The 19,119-nt window shown below is 31.0% G+C and overlaps 1 protein-coding gene and 1 non-coding gene across 2 annotated transcripts in view; both read left to right on the top strand.

Annotated features, from left to right (window-relative positions):
* LOC119833912 (diuretic hormone class 2) overlaps positions 1–13,979 on the top strand; it is a 32,875-nt gene extending 18,896 nt beyond the window's left edge. Inside the window, exons 2-5 of the mRNA XM_038358143.1 lie at positions 12,527–12,610; positions 12,883–12,987; positions 13,213–13,233; positions 13,461–13,979. Of these exons, the coding sequence (XP_038214071.1) occupies positions 12,528–12,610; positions 12,883–12,987; positions 13,213–13,233; positions 13,461–13,590 (339 nt within the window). The 5' untranslated portion in view covers position 12,527 and the 3' untranslated portion in view covers positions 13,591–13,979. The remainder of the gene's footprint in view (positions 1–12,526; positions 12,611–12,882; positions 12,988–13,212; positions 13,234–13,460) is intronic.
* Positions 13,980–15,520: 1,541 nt separating this feature from the next.
* Trnae-uuc lies at positions 15,521–15,592 on the top strand. Its single transcript has one exon. It is a non-coding gene; the product is annotated as a tRNA-Glu (tRNA).
* Positions 15,593–19,119: the final 3,527 nt, after the last annotated feature.

Raw genomic sequence — 19,119 nt, 5'->3', positions numbered from 1 at the left:
TGCCGGTTTCCTCACGATGTTTTCCTTCACCGTTTTAAGCAGTGGTGATGTTATCCACATTTGCAGATAATTTGAAAACTCAATTTATTTCTTGCACGTTCGCCCGGTCTCGAACCCCGACTTATCGATTTTAAAGTCCGAGGTTCTCACCAGTGAGCCACCACTGCTTATTATATAAAATATAACCTTTTTAAATTCTTACAACATATAACCAAAATATAAGTAACTAAATTATATAAATTTCATTATTCCTTAAATGTTTTTAATCTGTGCGAATAAAAGGAAAACAAATTAATTATATACCACGAAGTGAAATAACTGAATAATATATCATTGGGGTGCGTTTCGAGGTAACGGTGAACTTTTACCTTAAACAAGGAAAATATCAAAACAGAGTACGCTATGTGCCTTTGTTATTAAGTATTTGCTTCTATTATGAAAATACACCAGGTAACTATTAAAATATTAGTAGTAGTAATATATGCTATCTGTGCCTAAAGGAGCCAAAGGTATTGTCTAAAAATATACAAATAAATAAAATTAATATAAAAAACATTAATGAGGTGCACGTAAATATGTTTGTTTCTGAATTCAAATCCAATTCAGAAAGTGAACAATTGATATAATTGAATAATGCATTATGAGTAGTTAAGCCTCGAATCCTAAATAAACACATTTCCTTTGTTTTAACCCTTAATAAATAAATACCTCTATCTAGTGATTATTCTTTAGACATCTATCTTCTTATACATTTTTTATTTATTTATATATAAGATTTAATCCCAAGAACGGGTTATCGTATGTTATATATTAAGTATCTCAAATCATATATTTTGTGCTTTTACGCCCAAGTCGTTTAACTTTAAACGATGTCTATAAATTAGCATCAACTGGACAAATTTTCACTCCTTATAATCTTTATGATTAATATGAGTAATTATTTTAAATGATTTCGTTATTCCGAGAGGACACTGGTGTATCTAATCTGAATTAATGTATGGTTTAACCGCTCTTGTATTAAACAATAGGTATGTAGATAGCTTATTTTTTAGAACATCCTTCCTCCTTCTGATTCATTTATTTTCTGGATGTATTGTAGAAAAACGGAGACTCTCAAAAGGCTCTCAAAAACAAATATTGTTATTATGTCACTATTAAAACCTTCTTTTCAAAAATCTTTTTCGTATCATGTGACTTGTCACGCAAGGTCCATTACAAGGAACGGCGGGATAAGGACGTGTCGCCATATTGCCGTCACTCGGTGATGCGTGACGGGACAACAATACATATATTAAGCCTGTTTAGGGTCGATGTGAGGGGACATGACTTATTTATATATATAAAACCGTCAATTATCGTGATCGTAAGGTGCTTTTTTGTATATTATATTGTTATATTGAAATGTAATAAACAAATATGGGAATAAAATTATACCGTCCTTTTAATTTATATGCTAACATATTCATCTATGTTTATCGTATAAAACTATAGCCCAGATTTTGTGATACTGTTTCACTGTGTTGTTGTTTTTAAGTAATCCAAATAAACAAGGAAAGTATCCTATTCTTATAATAAATCAAGTGAAATTAAATTAAAATCTACTTCACTATGTCAGGATTTCATATAAAGCATAAAAAATAAATTTAAACCTTTCATACAGTAGGTATATTGTTTCAGAATTCAGACTTATTTGGCGTCTTTTTTACTCATGCGTTGCCACGGCGTAAAGTCATAAGATTTTTGTATTTATATCTATAAACATCTAGAACTCGCAGGGCATAAATGTAGATAATAAGTTATTTCAAGCTAGCAAACTCAATTAGGATCAAAACAATCGTCGAAAGATAATATATAAAGCAAAGCAATCAGTTTATCTCGATCCGTCAAAGTCGAGGTTTTGCTACACTATTGTGTTCATCAAATAATGTTATTTAGCCAACGTCCGCGGAATCAAATCTCGCAGTTTGCCCAATACCAGGGTAATAAAAAATACATGATCAAATTACGACGGGGAGAAAACAAAAATAACTTTATAGAAAATAAAACGCTTGATGAGATTTGATAGCTATAAACGGTTAGAGGTTAAACTCATAATGCCTGTATTCTATTTACAAAACATTTATTCAATTTTATCTATACGAGTTTTTAACAAGAACGTAAAATATAATATAAGTTGCAATTTTAATTCCTTTTCACGTAATGTTGTAGTTAATATGAAATCTTGTATTTAAAAAAAAATGAATACCTATTTCCTTAATTACAGCATCGCGCGTAAGTGTTGTTGTTTGTTATTGTATATGTATGAAGGATCTTATGAAAGAAAATAAACAAAACAATAGAAAATTGTAAAAAATAAAATAAATATTAGAAAAAAACAGCGATTTTATACTGACGCAGTTGCCAGTTCGCAAGAACACAGAACAACGTCTGATGGGTCTGCACCAGTTATAAATATACATCTAAAATTTAGCACTACATGACATAATATCTTAGTGCTAAAGTAGGTACGAAATTTTCTAGCAATATATGTCAAAGCTTAAAGTTTATTTGAAGCGAGATATTGCAAATGTTTCCAAAGGATGCCGAACATACTTCTCGTTGTTGGTAACCGAGATGCAAACGTGTCAAGAAACTTAACCATGCATATTTAAGATTTTGACCAAATACTTGACCGGTATTTCTTTGTGCCTAACACACATATTTTATCCGACGATTACCTAAAGATGTTTTTTTTATTCCGATACATTCGTGAACCAATTTCTATTTTAATCATTACATTATGAATGTTTGAGTTATTTTTAATAGTATATAAGGCTAGTGAAATAATTGAAGTCATTAAACACGAATAGTAGCAACAAATATTAATTTTCAATAATATATACACCTTGTATAAACAATAGGAATGGGTTTATGTTGTGATCGATAAGGATGGATGAAAGACTTTTATTTGGGTTATAAATCATAAAATATTTTATAAGACAATAAATATACAAGTCCATATTGGCAGATAGCAAATCTCACAGTGAAGTGAAGTGCCTCGAGGCGAAACAAAACTCCGTTATTAACCATGGATATTTTCTTGGTATTTTAATAACTCAAGGAATTTCGTACGTTTTATTCAATAAATTTGGCTGTATCTTATTTTATTTATGTTGTATTGCGTTAAACAGTTGTATAAACTCTTTTGAGTGTAATGCGTACATTTATGTAGCGCTATTTAAAAATGAAACATTGTCTTACATTATGAAAGACGAATTCAATTTTTACCCCACTTAAACTTATATAACTTAATCAAAATTTTAATTATACTTACTCTTATTCAAAACTTATAACACCTCTCTTTTTGCGTCGGGGCTTAAGGAGTTTAAATGCCTGTCTTTTCACATTTTACAAATGGTATTCTTATAGTTGTGTAGTTGTGTTGCGTTCAAACACCTACCTATTGTTTACAGCGTGTTGTTGTAATTTATAGATATAAAGTATGAATGAATTATGTTTTTCGACTATCAAATGATTATAACAAAATATAAACTGTGTCAAATGCACTACACACATGTATGTTTAAATCAATTATTCAAATCGGACACCCTCGTAATGATGGCGTGTAACACATGTACAACGCGATACAAGCCCAAAAGATAAGGGTTATCGTCCCTCGATCCCAAAGGGATTATGAAGTTGTCTTAACTTTTACAAGGAATTAAAGTTTTAGTCCTTGTTCTGACTCCATTGCCTTGTTATGTATTCACGTCATATCACAATTTAAATTTAAATTTGCCTGTATTTTTTCGTAGTTCAATTCATTTGATAAGACGTTACCTAGTACCTAATGTAATAGCACTTGCATAGATGTGCGGAGTATTATGAATAGCAGTCCAATTCTTTTACATAATGTAGAAACCGAAACCATTCAATACAATTTATGACAAAAGGTTTATCTCAACGACTTCGCTGGCTTCACAACGGCATATCCTATTCCTATATTTGGATAAAAAGATTAAATATCTTGTTGCAAGCTGTATGTGATATTTTACACATAGCACTTTTTGGTTTTATAAATATTGCTCTCAATAGATCCGTCTGGGACCTTCGTTGCAAGATTTTAAATTTTTAAGAGTTATTCAGACAGACAGTTTTTGTAGGGATAAATAGAACAGCCCAGATACAATAGAATTTCGATTCTATTATCCATAGTTCATAATACGAACGAAAGTAGTTTCACGGATCCTAATACTAATGATTAAACTTTGACTCTCGCGGCTTTGTACGCATTAAATTCGGAGAAGTTTAATAGATGTTATTTTTATACATATAAACCATCCTCATGAATAACTCTATGTATTAAAAAAAAAACCGTAAAAATCAGTTGCGTAGTTTTAAAGATTTAAGCAAACATATATACAGACACTTTGCTTTATACTATGTTATAGTGATTCAAAATTTGTAATGTAAGTAACATTTCAGTTATAAAAATTTAATTTTCGTAATACTACCGAAATAATTAAATCTAAGCTGCGGTAAAACCTAGAAGTACCTATACTAAAATGCTTTTAAAAATTTAATACTAAAACGAATCGTATTTTGAAATGACTTTATTATATCGTAGAACTGCGAATTCCACAAAACAACATTTCCACAACGTAGCTTTTGTTTTTAAGAAATTAAACTTTAGAAATACACGTTCTGTACAAATTACTTCCCTTTGGAGTATTGTTTTTATTTTTTGTTTCACGAAATGCATAAATGATTTTTTAATAACATTATATTAGATCTTTTTGCTTTTTAAACCTCGGTAAATTTAAATTTGTTACTATACAAGAAAGCATTTCTAATGTAAACACCAATTTACGTAAATTTTCTTGTAATAAATCAAAAATAAATTAGTTTCAAAAGCATATTTCATACGGCTAAAAGGCATAAATCTTGCTTTACCTTATTACAGCAAATTTCTTGTACCTGTAAATAAATACACTTTTTCACGAAATAGAGAATCACATTTAATTCGATGAAAAACATTTATACCACTATTATAGATCATACATAAACTTTATTTAGTAATTTTGAGATTGTACCTTATGGTTGTTATGTATAATGTTAATGGTATTTGTATAAATCAGTTTGGACCACCGTAGATTAAAAAAATTAAGTAAACGAAAGAGTCTTTATATTGCTGATGCGATAATATCCGGATAAATATTATACTATAAAAATACTACTACAATATTATTTTAAAAGCCAATTTATTCATAGAATTATAAAGTTGTAATAAGACATTTTAGTCTCCATTCTACAAATACCGTAGCTTACTAGGAACACGTAATAAAATATCGTATTAAAAAATAAAAATGTTAGTCAAAAACGTGTAAGGCACAATGGCGACGATAAAAGTCCGATAGCGTAGTCGTCTTCTTTTCAAATCAGAACAAACAGAGCTATCTTAGTGAACGTCCATACAATGTTCTTTCATCCGATATCTGGCACACATCTAAAGGTTGAAGAAAACGTGTCAGGTACATGTTTGTAAACGTCTTAATGGGTATGAAAGTAGGTATAACAAATCCGATTAAAATTTCCTAGCATCTTAATATTGACTTCCATGTTTTCGTTTAAATATGGAATTTAGCAGCTTCGAAATAAAGACGTTGAATTCACATAATGTGAGATGTATGTGTATTGAATGCAGGAAGACAGCAGATTGCCATACATAATTTACGTTTGACAAATTAAGATAATAGAATACAGGTTTTGATAGACATTTTATACACAAAAAATATAGAATATATAAAAATATAGATAATAAGAACACTGCAAATTATAAACGTAAATAACAAACAAGATAAATTGATGGAAAAGACAAAAAAGGTCTGACACAAACGAAAGACAGATCAATAGACAATTGAAAATGATGTAACCAAAATGGAATTTTAACTCAACACATTTTTTTATTTATAAACATCTCCATTTCCCGATTTTCCAATCCAGTAGGTCACTAATCGTGGAAGTAATCTCAGTGTGGTATCGAAAACAGAGCACGGATAGCAAAATTGTATTTATTGAATGTACGTGGGATACCGGGGTAGGATAGAGACGTGTAAAATGTCAGAACGTTGTTATTTTTCACCTGCTTAAAAAGTAATGGAAACTATCTATCCTTTAACATTCAAACGGTGTTCTATATTATGACCTATTTAAATCCTACTAATATTATAAATGCGAAAGTTTGTAAGGATGTGTGTGTGTTTGTTGCTCTTTCACGCAAAAACTACTAAACCGATTGCAATGAAATTTGGTACGCAGATAGCTGGACAACTGGAATAACATATAGGCAACTTTTTATCCCGATATTCCTACGGAATACGGACTTACGCGGGTCAAACCGCGGGGCGCAGCTAGTAACTTATAAAAAATAGAATGAAGGATATATATGGCACAGTATTGGTTATGGTAGAAGTAACGGAAGTATAAGGAAATGTAATTAAACGCACTTCCGTTGAAAAAGTTGCCTGAAATATGGTTTAAATATTCTGTACAGTTTTATTAGCTTAAATTGAAGAAATTTAAAACGATTGAAATAAAGTAAATAAAACTACAATTAATAATAAGTTGTCTTGAGATGATAACAGATGAGCCAAAACCAATAATGTAAATTGACAGGTACGCACCTGGTATGTGTACCAATACGAATGTATTATAATCACCCCAACATATTTTCATATTATTTCCATACAATTATTATTATAAAACAAGCCTGTGAAATTCAAAAAGGAATTCACTACGTTCAAAATAACCTACTCAATACATTCGGACACTCCCATATACTGTATATAAAAAATGTATAATAATTTCTAAATTCGACTAATCAATAAATTGATATTCGTTCACCATTCACGCACTTCCCTGCGGATAAAACACAATCTTGCAACTCGTCTTAATTGCTTGTCGAAAGCAATTTTCTACATCACAAAAGTTCATACATTAGCTACTCTCATACAAACTTTTTGCTTGCAAACCTGTATTTCTTTAACAAACTGTGCTTTACTGGAATAGTCACATCATTCGGGAAATATTTTCGTTTTATATATTCAAAGATAAATTATGGAGGAACTAGGAATATAATATGATTGAAGCCGATGTAAATAAAAGTTTGGAATTTCTCATATTGCAACGTTTTATAAACATTCTTTTAAAAAATGAATGATTTAAATAAGAATATTTTTGAGTAAATTTGTAAGAACCCCATCTATAAATACATTGTAAAATATATAAATTAAAATATATACAGAATAGCTAGCAGAACATTATTAACGTCTTTCAACTAGTTTTATATTATCTGTGTTCTAGGTACTAGATAGGTAAGTAAGCTAATGCTAGGCAATAATTAATACGTACCTCTTCTCCGAATATATTGTTAAATCTAAATACGGTCATAATATATCTGTGAAACAAGGTACCAGCTTTATTACTTATTTCCATAATATTCTTATATACATGTTAATTTTTTTATCAGTTTAATTTAGGCCATCCATCACAGCTGTGTACAAAAATTAAAACCAATCAAAGCAATCTTCTCAAAAATAATAAATATAGGTACCTATCATATTGTTGGCCATTTTCTATTTCTAAGTATAATTATTTTAACAAGAACAAAGAGATTTTTAATAATTATGCGTTATTGATCTGACGGGATCCCGGATAAATTATATATCATTATTCTATTTTAATGTTAAGTGCATAATATCGAGTGCTTCAAGCATAATCGCCGTATCATTTTTTTAGTTTTGAGTAAAGGTCATGTTGATTTTTCTTATCACTGTATAGTGTACAAAGCATGTTTAACTATCACACCTACACTAACGGATAACATTAAATTGCAATTTGATTACACTTCTAATATCAGTATTTTGTATAATTGCCAATTGTCGTATAGTTTATTTTAGATACGCGATTAACATTTTGGTGTTAAAGGAAAAAATAATTCAACATAACAATCAAAGACGAAAAATTTTGTTAAGTTTTTAAATTTTCTATATACATCTAAAGATCAACATTTGAAATATTTTTACACGTCATTAAATCAAGTCGGCTACCTAAATCTCGTTAGTAATGTCGCTAACATTATTTTGTTTCCCGCGCTTTTTGTTATATACATTTATAGCGCATTTAACAATAATTTGGAGTATGCACCACATATAACAATATGTGTATTGTACAAAGCTCCCAGCGAGTCTGGTGGACACGTTCTTACGGGCAATGTACGTCAACGACAGAATAATAAAACGGGCCAACGGTTAATGTCCATTCACTCCTCCGTATGTCACGGCTTTATGACTTTCTTTGGTTTAAATTTTTAATCCGGTTAAGCTTAGACTGAGAGAGTGCAGCTTGCAGATAGTTTAACAATTAACCTGAGGTATAGAAGGAGATTTCTTTCTCAGATAATTTAAATATGATAATATGGGGAAACACTAACCCAAAAAGTTTTTCTGCTGCACTGCATAATCGGCGTGAAAAAGGAGCAACTGTCTTTGGATCGGTGAATAGGGGAGTCAGAGGCTCATATCCTTCCTTTTCCTTAACCGTCCCAGTCCATTCCATTATTCCCGTCTTTTTGATTCGATCCTTTCCTTATCCTTTACTCCTTTAATGAGAGAAATGCAATAGCAGCGGCGCTACTCTCCAAATGTTCTAGGGCGGTGGAGATCGCTTACTATCAGGCGAACCACCTGCTCAGTCGTCCGCTTACCTAAAAGAAAAGATAACTGTGAATAAAAGTAATAACATGACAAAAAACATGAAAAAAAATACGTATTAATATATATACACTGTTAAGCTTTGTATAGGTACAGAAGGCTCAACTCCTGTTCTGTAAGTTGAATGTTTTAAGTGACTTAAATTTTAAAGATGTCAAGCAAAGAGAAACCTTACTATTTCTACCCGTTTCTCGATTGGAATGTTTATTTGTCTCGGCTATCCAAAGCATTGAATAAATTGTTTGCTTTATTTATAAATCTTACATGCAATGTATTGCAAACGTATTCATATAATTTAAACATATGTCTTTACAATTAATAGCTACTAGGTTCACCCATTACGCAAAATTTAACCACAATGTAACAATAATTCTAATCTGCGTTCCACTACACGTATCTATGAAAGCGGCGGTAATGTTTCAACACGTTACACGAAGACACACGTACATTAATTTAAATACTTCAGTTGTTAATTTAACGTGAGATTTTGGAAGCAGCTACTATTTCTTATATAGCAGCAGAAAAGCTTGTCTCCAAACATTATATCACGTGATCTATATTCAGTGTTTCATTAACAAAGGTAAGCATGTCCATCGATCGTCATGAAATCGATTGTCCAATCAGCGCGATACTAATTAGTTTCGAGTGGGTTATGTCAACTATATGCATGATCGGTCACCGGCGATAAAAGATAATCGAATAGTAATACCTATTACATGTTTCAGTATGAAATAGCTAATATATAAACAAAACCGGACTTTTTGTCTTTTAGTCTAATTTTATTATCTTATCAAACTAGCAAGTGAGAGTCAAGGACTACTTAACTATCTGAAATTCAAAACTTATTTTGTTAATTTGAACTTGTAATATTTACATGCTTTTTTCAACTGGGTAACGATATTTTGCAGGGGGCTGAATTTCAAAACTAATCAGGGAAACTATGTAATTCTGGAAAAGTTACGTTATTTATTACTAACCTATTTATAAAAATTGATAAAATGTTCCTTAAATTAGGCTCTGCATTTTACATTTTTGTGCTAAAGGACGTTGGTCAGATCGATACGTTGCTACAAATATAAGATATTAAACCTTTTTTATCAGTAGTAAATATCAGTCATTTTTTAAACAGGAACAGTATTAACATATTATTTACATAAGGTTCAATATCACTGCCTCAAGGGAATCTACCCAAATCCAAGCGTCAGATTGTATTAGTTCTATCAAGCGATCTGTACCTATGCAAGCATATTTAGATATAGTGAATATATTTACTATTCTAATGTATAGTTGAGTATATTGTGAATATGTATGTCTATAGATACATCTATTCAGACAGCCTCGTTTAGGAGGCATTTGTTTATAATAAATACCTTATCTGCAAACATTCGATACCTTAAATTATTTTTGTTTATTTTGTATAGATAAGAATTAAATTAAATAGTTAAACAACATTTATATAAATTTATACAACTCAGATTAAATTATTAATTAAATAATTAAAGTTTCGCGACTGACTGTATAACAAAATGGCGTGTCAACAAGGGCTTATAAGAGTTTTAGGTTAAATAAAATTTACGGCCCCTACGTCTATATTTAACAAAGTCCCAAAAACTTTACGCGCCTTTAGACTCTGATCCGTAAATTTATTTTGTTTTGTTCATGACGGCTTAAATCATAACTGAGGTTAGTCACTGATTTTATTTCATAATTAATATGAAATACGCAAAAATTTGATACGGTCTGACCGTCTTATTCATAAACAGGAATGAATTGTATGATCCATACCGCTAATAACTACTGAAAGTGATTATGAAGAGATCATATAAATATTTATATATTATCAACGTGTCGTTTAGCCCTTTCTTGTAAGTAGCAAAGTAAGAAATTTTTAAAGAAAAGCACAGGCCGTCAAGATTTTTCGGTTAAAATCATAAAAAAGCACTTAGTATGCATTTTATTCTATAAGCAAAGAATTATCCTTTTACAACATACTACATATGTCTCTACTCTGAGAGTTCAGGCCTACACTATAGCCATAATCCACCATCTATCTGATTCTGGTGCGGGTTGGCAGACGTCACATGTCGAACCATTTCATTTTTCTACATGCGGTTCTACTCGCGATGTTTTCCTTAAGCATGTCGAGTCGTGGTTATATAAAGAATGTGCAGATATAGTTATTTAATTATTTAACTCTTTAACAAGTAGATGTAAGAAAACTGAAAAAATAATAATTATAATAAAGTTGCAGAAGATAGTTGTTTGGCGACCTTTTCAATACACTACGTATACTAAAACGTACATATAACTACTTATATACATCGAATATTGAAAAATCAATTGATTTCTTGCGTACTCGTCTGTTCTCGACCCCCGACTTTATTACTAATCATTTGATCATCTTCATATAAATTAAAATGTATTTTGTTATGTAATATTAGTAATATTATCAAAAAGTTTAGTAGAATACTATTTTTCTTATAATAAACATTATCTGGAACAAAAGCCAACAACGGGTTCCTTCATAATGCCTTGAATTAAGATTAGAAAGGCTAGATATCTTCTATATTTCCAAGATAATGTGAAAAGCAATAACCGTTTACAGACAAAGCGATCGTATTAGGTGCTGTATATGTAGCGATTAGGACACACTTATTTTAGTCCTATTTAATTTATTTTACCGAATAATTCTATATTTAATTTTTACGTTTCGTATGTCCGCGTGCTTATTTATCTACATATATAGCGCTAGAACTTATTTTCAAAGTAATATTAAACAGATGTGCTTTGCGATTTAAAGCACTTTAAAGAAACAAAATAATATAAAATAAAACTCTCTTGAAAATAATGAATAGTTCAGACGCTGCAAAATCGAAATAGATTATAAATTCATTACCTACAATCGATGTGTTAATTCCAAATGCATTAAATATCTGATATCACTATTAGTTATAATACAATATTCTGGAAGCTTCGAGTATACTCGTATCAAACAAAGTCCATCCTCTGTCCTTCACTTGAAGTGGAGTGCACTGATCCGATTGTCTACTAGACCTACCAGCTAATTGACTACGTAATTGTGAAGCTAAACAGCATACCAGCGTAGTTTCAGTTTCAAGAGCTTATAATCCTTGTCCTCATTTGAAATGAATTCAATACTAGCTAATATTCGGAACTTCATAGCCATACCCGTTTAGGTTCGTAAGCTTTCCAACATAAACGGAACAAAACTGTGAAATAAATGATACGAGTATTTATCACTCGCAACACACAATTTCTTTTCATTAAACCTAGCAAGTTATGTATGTACTTATATAACATACATACTCGTTGCCATTAAAAAAATAGCCTGGAAAATATTTCGCATCAGTCAGTCAATTGTTCTCGGAAATAAAGGTTTATGAAGCATTCATTAACTTAATTAAGAATTAAAAATGTATTATTATTCATATGCGTAATGACTTCGTCATATTCTATCACAACAGGGGAAAATTCTTTGCAATCCATAAATAAATTTATGTTTAAATTAAATTTATATAAATCGATTAAACAAAATAATCGATCTCATAGTCATGTTTTATCTATATATGTATCCTAAAAGTTGTTTCAAAAACCACGAGTTAAAATAGTATTCAATAGAATTTTGGCAAAGTAAGACCATGATTTATGAGCAATCGTATTCATAATAACATGAAATCTCAACCCTAATCCCTCACTCCATAATCTACGTCAAAAATGCAATCATCATCGATAATGATAAATATAAACCGTTTCAGAATGGTCCGATTCACGTGCTTGCTTGCTATCTTCCTTCTTGGCGCTCTCTTGCTGGCGACACCAGCCACATGTTATCCCAGGATGTAAGTTATAAAAAGATACAGGAGTATTTTTCAATCAGTTATTTATAAGATCATCTGTATATTTCAGCATTGTAATTTAACTGGCGATGCCCCATCGCATAAGAATAGAAGTTTTTCTTAATGTTACTATTGTAATGGTTTTGTGGGTGCTGTTGTATTCTGAAAATGCAAATAATGCGTCATCGTACGAAATCGTTTACGTAAAGATTATCAACGCTCTTACGCTTGGGTATACAACATAAATTACTGATTTTAATATATTGATTTTTCAGCGCTGGCAACTACTTCCTCGACGACGGCCCGTATGAGCCCGAAGAGATCATGGACATGCTTAACCGTCTAGACAACTACCTCCAACTGGAACGCAGAGTCGCAAAGTAAGTATTTTCTAATAGTGAAATAATTTGGAGAGGTCGATTTACTAAACTGTTTATATTTTGACATCCTTCTTTGATGTTCTTAATACAAATATTAACATTTATAACTTTCTCATTTATAACTGTTGTAAAATGTATGACAAATATTGCACATTTAAACCAATTTCAAAGCCAATTGTATTGAAAACAATAATAATGGTAATTTATTCTTATTTTTGCGTACAGCTACAAAGATGTCATTTCTAGGTATGTATAAAAAGTCAAAATTATTTTTATTTTGGTACTGTTTTTTATACTGGGGCCGCCGGCTCACTCACTCATCGTACGAAATAGTAGCATACCGCTACATTATTTACATACTCAATTGTTGTCGTTAAACAACTTCTGATCTTCCCAATAAAATCGCAAACTGTTTTAATAAAGACTTTGCTGCTTCATGGAATGGTGTATAAAACAAGATCTTGTATTTTCAGCGAGAAACGTGCCCTGGACCTCGGCCTGAACCGTGGCTACTCTGGCGCCCTGCACGCCAAGCACATGATGGGCGTAGCAGCCGCCAACTTTGCGGGAGGCCCCGGCCGGAGGCGACGCGACGCGCACTAAACGTATACGCTTAAATTCTAGTCACATGCGTGCTGATACGACTTATTAAACTAACAAACTCAACTCGTTCAAATATCGTTTGTGTGAAACACAATATATTTATGAAATGCTTCAGTAAAATGACTTTTGTTTATACTACAATAGTTTTAATCATCGGCCTATTGCTAATGTAGTAGTGTAATTTGAATTCCTATATAGAGATAAAATTACTAATTAAACTCTTCTATCTATATTTCGTCTATGTATTTCTTCAGTAGTGTCAGTATTTTTCGACTCAGTATTATAGTGATTGTAAAAATCTTTCGTCTTTCCAGTTTCCATTGTAAAAATTACGCTTTCGGTGTACCTTCTTTGCTTTGTTAGATAAAATCTACATGTAAGAAACTAGACTTTCCTATTTAAAACGTATGTGACAAAGTTTAGTGAATAAATAATATAATTATTTGGATAAGTTACAAATCCTTCTGTCTTAAATTGTTGTCGAAATAAAGATATTCGTATTTAATATGAGTTTTTCTAAATTACCCATTTATAAATATAAGCTAAAGGATTTAATTTTGTAAGTATGAAGATTGTGTGAAGTATTTATCCTTTTTTAGATTTCCTATTATTATTAATAATAATACCTAAACCTTTTAGATTTAAATTATTTTAAATGCAACATAAACTATTACTGAGTTACTTACAACATCAATATCTTTTAGTACAAATTAAAATCTGTAATGGAAATTATATGGTCCACAAGCTAGGGGCAATAGTCAATCATTTCTTCCGAGCTGATAACTCGTACAATGGTTAAGACTAGTACAGTATTACGTTATCTGTGGTTAAGATTTGATGACCGTCATCTGCAGATCCAGTGTTCGATTGATCAGTGGGGATGTTGGAAACACGTATTTATGTTTCACTGTCACTTCCCCCGACATTTTATAAGATAATATTATTTCAATTCTACGTCAGCTTGTCATACAAAGATGTTAAAAGTGTGCTAATGTCGTGCCGTACAACCAGCTTACTACTTTTACTTCCATTCGACAATTTTTTAACCCAGAGGAGGTGACTAGAGAATGTTTAATTTGAAGGTCACCACTACTCAACCCACCTAAGGAACTGCAACTGACAGTCACCATGCTAAATGATAAATTAATTTCAAATATTTTGAAAGTTATCAGCCGGGATTAGGAATTGGTTATAAAATATATTGCAAGCTCGGTGATCAATAGCAAGATGTGATATTTCATCATTATTTGAAATAAATTTGAAACAATAAAATAAGTCTTTACATTTTACTTTACATTTTTGATAACAGCGACATCTCATGTAAACAATAAGAACTTCTACAAAGTTAAATTTAAACACACTGGTGATAATATGTTTTTAGGTAGCATAAGTACAGTGAAAATATCATAGATAGCGCTAGTTTGTCGATTTTCACGATTTGATTATAAATTATTATATACTTGAATCTATACTTTAATGTTTGAATACATCATGTAGTAAAATAATGAAATACTTAAATTGAACCATGTTTAACATCTCATTGAATATATTAATCAGAATTACTATCCATTTTTATATAGAAAAATCCGATAAGATACATCACTTATAGCTGAAGAATGGCTGAACCGATTATAATATATTTTGGACTATTGGATTTGTTTCCGTTAGGATTAGGACAACCAATTTTGAACAATTAAAAAATATATATGTAAATATCTACGTTTAAAAATATCTACGCGGGCTTAGCCACGAATACCAGCTAGTATTAGTCAAATATAGTTGAAGTGAAAAACTGTTAAAAAGTATGTAAGATAATACCATTCTTTTGTTATTTTGAGAATTATGACGATTATTTTTCATTCAAAAGAAAATATGAGCACACGTTGATGTACCGCAATAAATGTTGTGCTAGTTTGAATTTCCACTCATCTCCCGTATGGTCTAGTGGCTAGGATACCTGGCTTTCACCCAGGAGGCTCGGGTTCGATTCCCGGTACGGGAAAATGTTTTTGTTTTTCTTTTTAAATTTTTAATGTCATGCCTATAGTTTTGTTATCTGTGATAATGATTATTATTCTTTTAACCAAACAATTTTTAAATACTGTATAAAATCTATACTGCAAATACATCGCATATTAGTCTGAGGCGATTAAAAATAATAATATAGGTATTGCTATAAAACATATAAAAAGAAAAATAATTGAAACAAAAGATATGAGCTTAAAAAAATGATAAACAAAGTTACGATTCTATTTATAAACCAACAAAAGGTTATATATACAGCCTATACAACCATGTTTTTAACGTTATTCCACATTCAAACGCTTGCGACATCTGCTTAGCTAAAGCTGTATCAACAAAACGCGGACTAATGGTCCCCAATATACATAGACCTCTATACTCGACGATAAGTCCCACGTGCCTTTGTTCTCACATCCATTATAAATGTTCTTGCGGATCAACTTATGCTGGTCTGTATAACGAGCGAAAAATCGTGCATTTGCTTGAATAACTTTGAAGCTTTAATTTTTATCTTTTACATAATGTTCTAACGCAAACAAATACGATATGATAGAATATATATATTTGCATAATGTTACATACTTTATTGCTCTTATATGTAACGCTATTCGTATTTGTTTCGGTTTCAGTTCTTGGTTTCAACATTTATACATTTTATTATCCTACTTCCTTCCTACTATCCTACTAATATTATAAATGCGAAAGGATGTGTGTATGTGTTACTCTTTCACGCAAAACTACTGAATCGATTGCAATGAAATTTGATACGACAGATACCTGCACAACTAGAATAACATATAGGCAACCGATATTCACACGGGATTTGGACTTACGCGGGTGAAACGACGGGGCGCAGCAAGTATAATCTAAAATAACATATTCGTCTCGACGTCGCATGGCTATAGTAGTTGTAACGAAAAGCGAATTGCCTCATTCAGTTAATTGATTATGATTCCTTTACTGTCCCGATATTTTGGTATATCCAATCTATGTACATTTTTAAAATAAAATGGGTATACAAATGTTAAGTTTAATTCTGTTCCCCAAAGATTATTTACCCTTGAACACTTATTTGACACTGACATATAAAATGTTCCAAAATTAAAAAAATTATGTTTATATGGAGAATTATTTTTAAGAAAACAGGAATGTTAATTAATTGCTGGACATATCTTTGTCATTATTTATAAGAAACAGTGCAAATTTTATGAACATTTCCACATAATATTCATGAAAATTCTATTCTCGTAGAATCTAACTTTATGCTGATAAAAAGCCTATGTAATGTTATTCCTAGCCATAATCTGTCCGCATACCGAATTTCAATCAAATTACTATAGTTGTAGTTTTTGCAGAAAGACATTCAGAGCTTTCGGATAAAATTGTTTCTCATGCGTTTGACGTGTTATAACTTTGTAAAGAAATATACTCACATTATAGAATTATTTTCATGTACTTAAAACTGGATGAGTTTAAAATTACTTGAAAAGGATATATTTGATATTTAAGAATCAATAGTTTAGTTAGATATTATGTTATCTGTAAGTAACATGGTCCATTACCGAAGCGATTTCGAAGGGAATAATTTAATATAATTTATAGGCTGTGTTTAATATTCGAAGGCTCCACACAAGGCAGGAACAATGGCTAGACCCAATAAACAAAACAATCAATTGCTTACTTGATATTAACATGCCCACAATTTCCAATTCATGTGTTTGTTATCGCTTCATATAACATACATCCATTAAAGGATTATACACAAACTCGTTTTTTATATGAAATTATTGTATGGAAATAGAAGAAAAGTTAATTACTTCCAACGACGTTTTTAATTGCACATCGGTTATTTCTAGAAAACGATTCTCTAGGGTTCACCGACAACGTTAAATCTTGGAACTTGAAGGGTTACGTAATTACTTTCTGTTCATAATAATAATCGTTTCTTTCATAGTATAGGTACATACCAAATGCTCATTAACAAATTTCTGAGCTTTGACTTTGAGTAAAATATCAAAATATCGTCGTCGTAATGTTTGGTTTGACTGACTTTCAAACGAATGATAACATATCATTGCATTGATTCTATTCTATACATTCTATACAACGAGCAAGTTCTGCCTAATTAACATAAAAATGTTTGAGTTTGTTTGAGCGATAAATCGAAATACTAGAAATTCTAAATTTAGCGGTCAGCTCTCTTATGTTAGAATGAATTTACTACTTTATTTCCGCCTACTGTAATTTCACTATAGGCGAAATTTCTCACAGAATATTCCATTTTTTTTTTTTTGATTCCAAAAAATTGAATATCCTATACCAAAAGCCGTTGCCTTGTGGCTATTTATCTGTATAATATTGTAACATGCAGCGATAATATTATAATATATGATAATACTAGTCCCTATAGCATTCTATGAATTGGAACTATGTAGTTTTCCGATAAGTGTTACGATTTTGTAATGTTTATTTTAAAGAAGAAGAAATAAGTTTAATTAAGTATTTTAGGTACATTAGTATAATGCTACTTTTTTATTAAACATGATTAATGACATATTTCGTTATCCCCGATAAATCAACACTTAATACACATAAATGTAATTTGGATACACACATTTCGAGTTTACATGGAGCGTATGAACATGCAATACGCGATTGGACGGAGCCTTTTGAATTTTAATATTTTTGGCAAAGAAACCCACCGCATTGGCGCATAGCGTAAGGATAACACTATTCGAACATCTTTCGTAAGAATTGGCTTCGAGTTTACCTTTGATAGTCTTTTTGTTATCTGGAAAAAGTTAGCCCCATCTTCCTGTATTGTAAGATGAAGTTTGAAAAATCATTAATTATATGGTAAATAACTTGCGAATCGAACGGTTAAAACTTAATAAATTGTATCAAGTAAGTATTACGTTAGGAAATAATTTTATCCTGGCGATACTAATCAAAACGATTCGAAACGGTGAAGAAAATCATCGTGAGGAAACCGGCATGTTTGAGAATCAAAAAATTCGACGACATGTGACATCTGCCAACACGCACTTGGCCAGCGTGGTAGATTATGGTCTAAACCCTCATAGAAGGCCTGTGTCCCAGCAGTGGGAACATATTTGGGCTGATGATGATGATGAATATGTCCAGTATCCAAATTAAGATAGACTTGTGAAATTATTGTATTTGCACCGATCCTTACAATATGAATATGAATATTCATAGAATGTAACAAAGTTCTAGGAAATCGTGTCCAAAATAACTGTACATGGACTGGACAAAGCAGGTTTGAGTGTTTTGCGGTTTCTATAGGTCCACCGAAATTTCCTATTGAATCATATTGAAATGTTCAACTCATATTTATCAGTATTACTCATTCACATGTTTTCCATGAACGACCTTGAATCGTAGAGATTTTTGCATTTCTCCAGAGTATAAATCAATTTCGGGGGACATTTTAGACAGACGCCTTGCGATACGATTGAGAATTCTCTAAAGTAAATTGTTATGTAA

Source organism: Zerene cesonia, chromosome 18 (assembly GCF_012273895.1).
Source record: "Zerene cesonia ecotype Mississippi chromosome 18, Zerene_cesonia_1.1, whole genome shotgun sequence".
Lineage (NCBI taxonomy): Eukaryota > Metazoa > Arthropoda > Insecta > Lepidoptera > Pieridae > Zerene > Zerene cesonia.
This window is presented reverse-complemented; position numbering and strand designations above follow the sequence as displayed.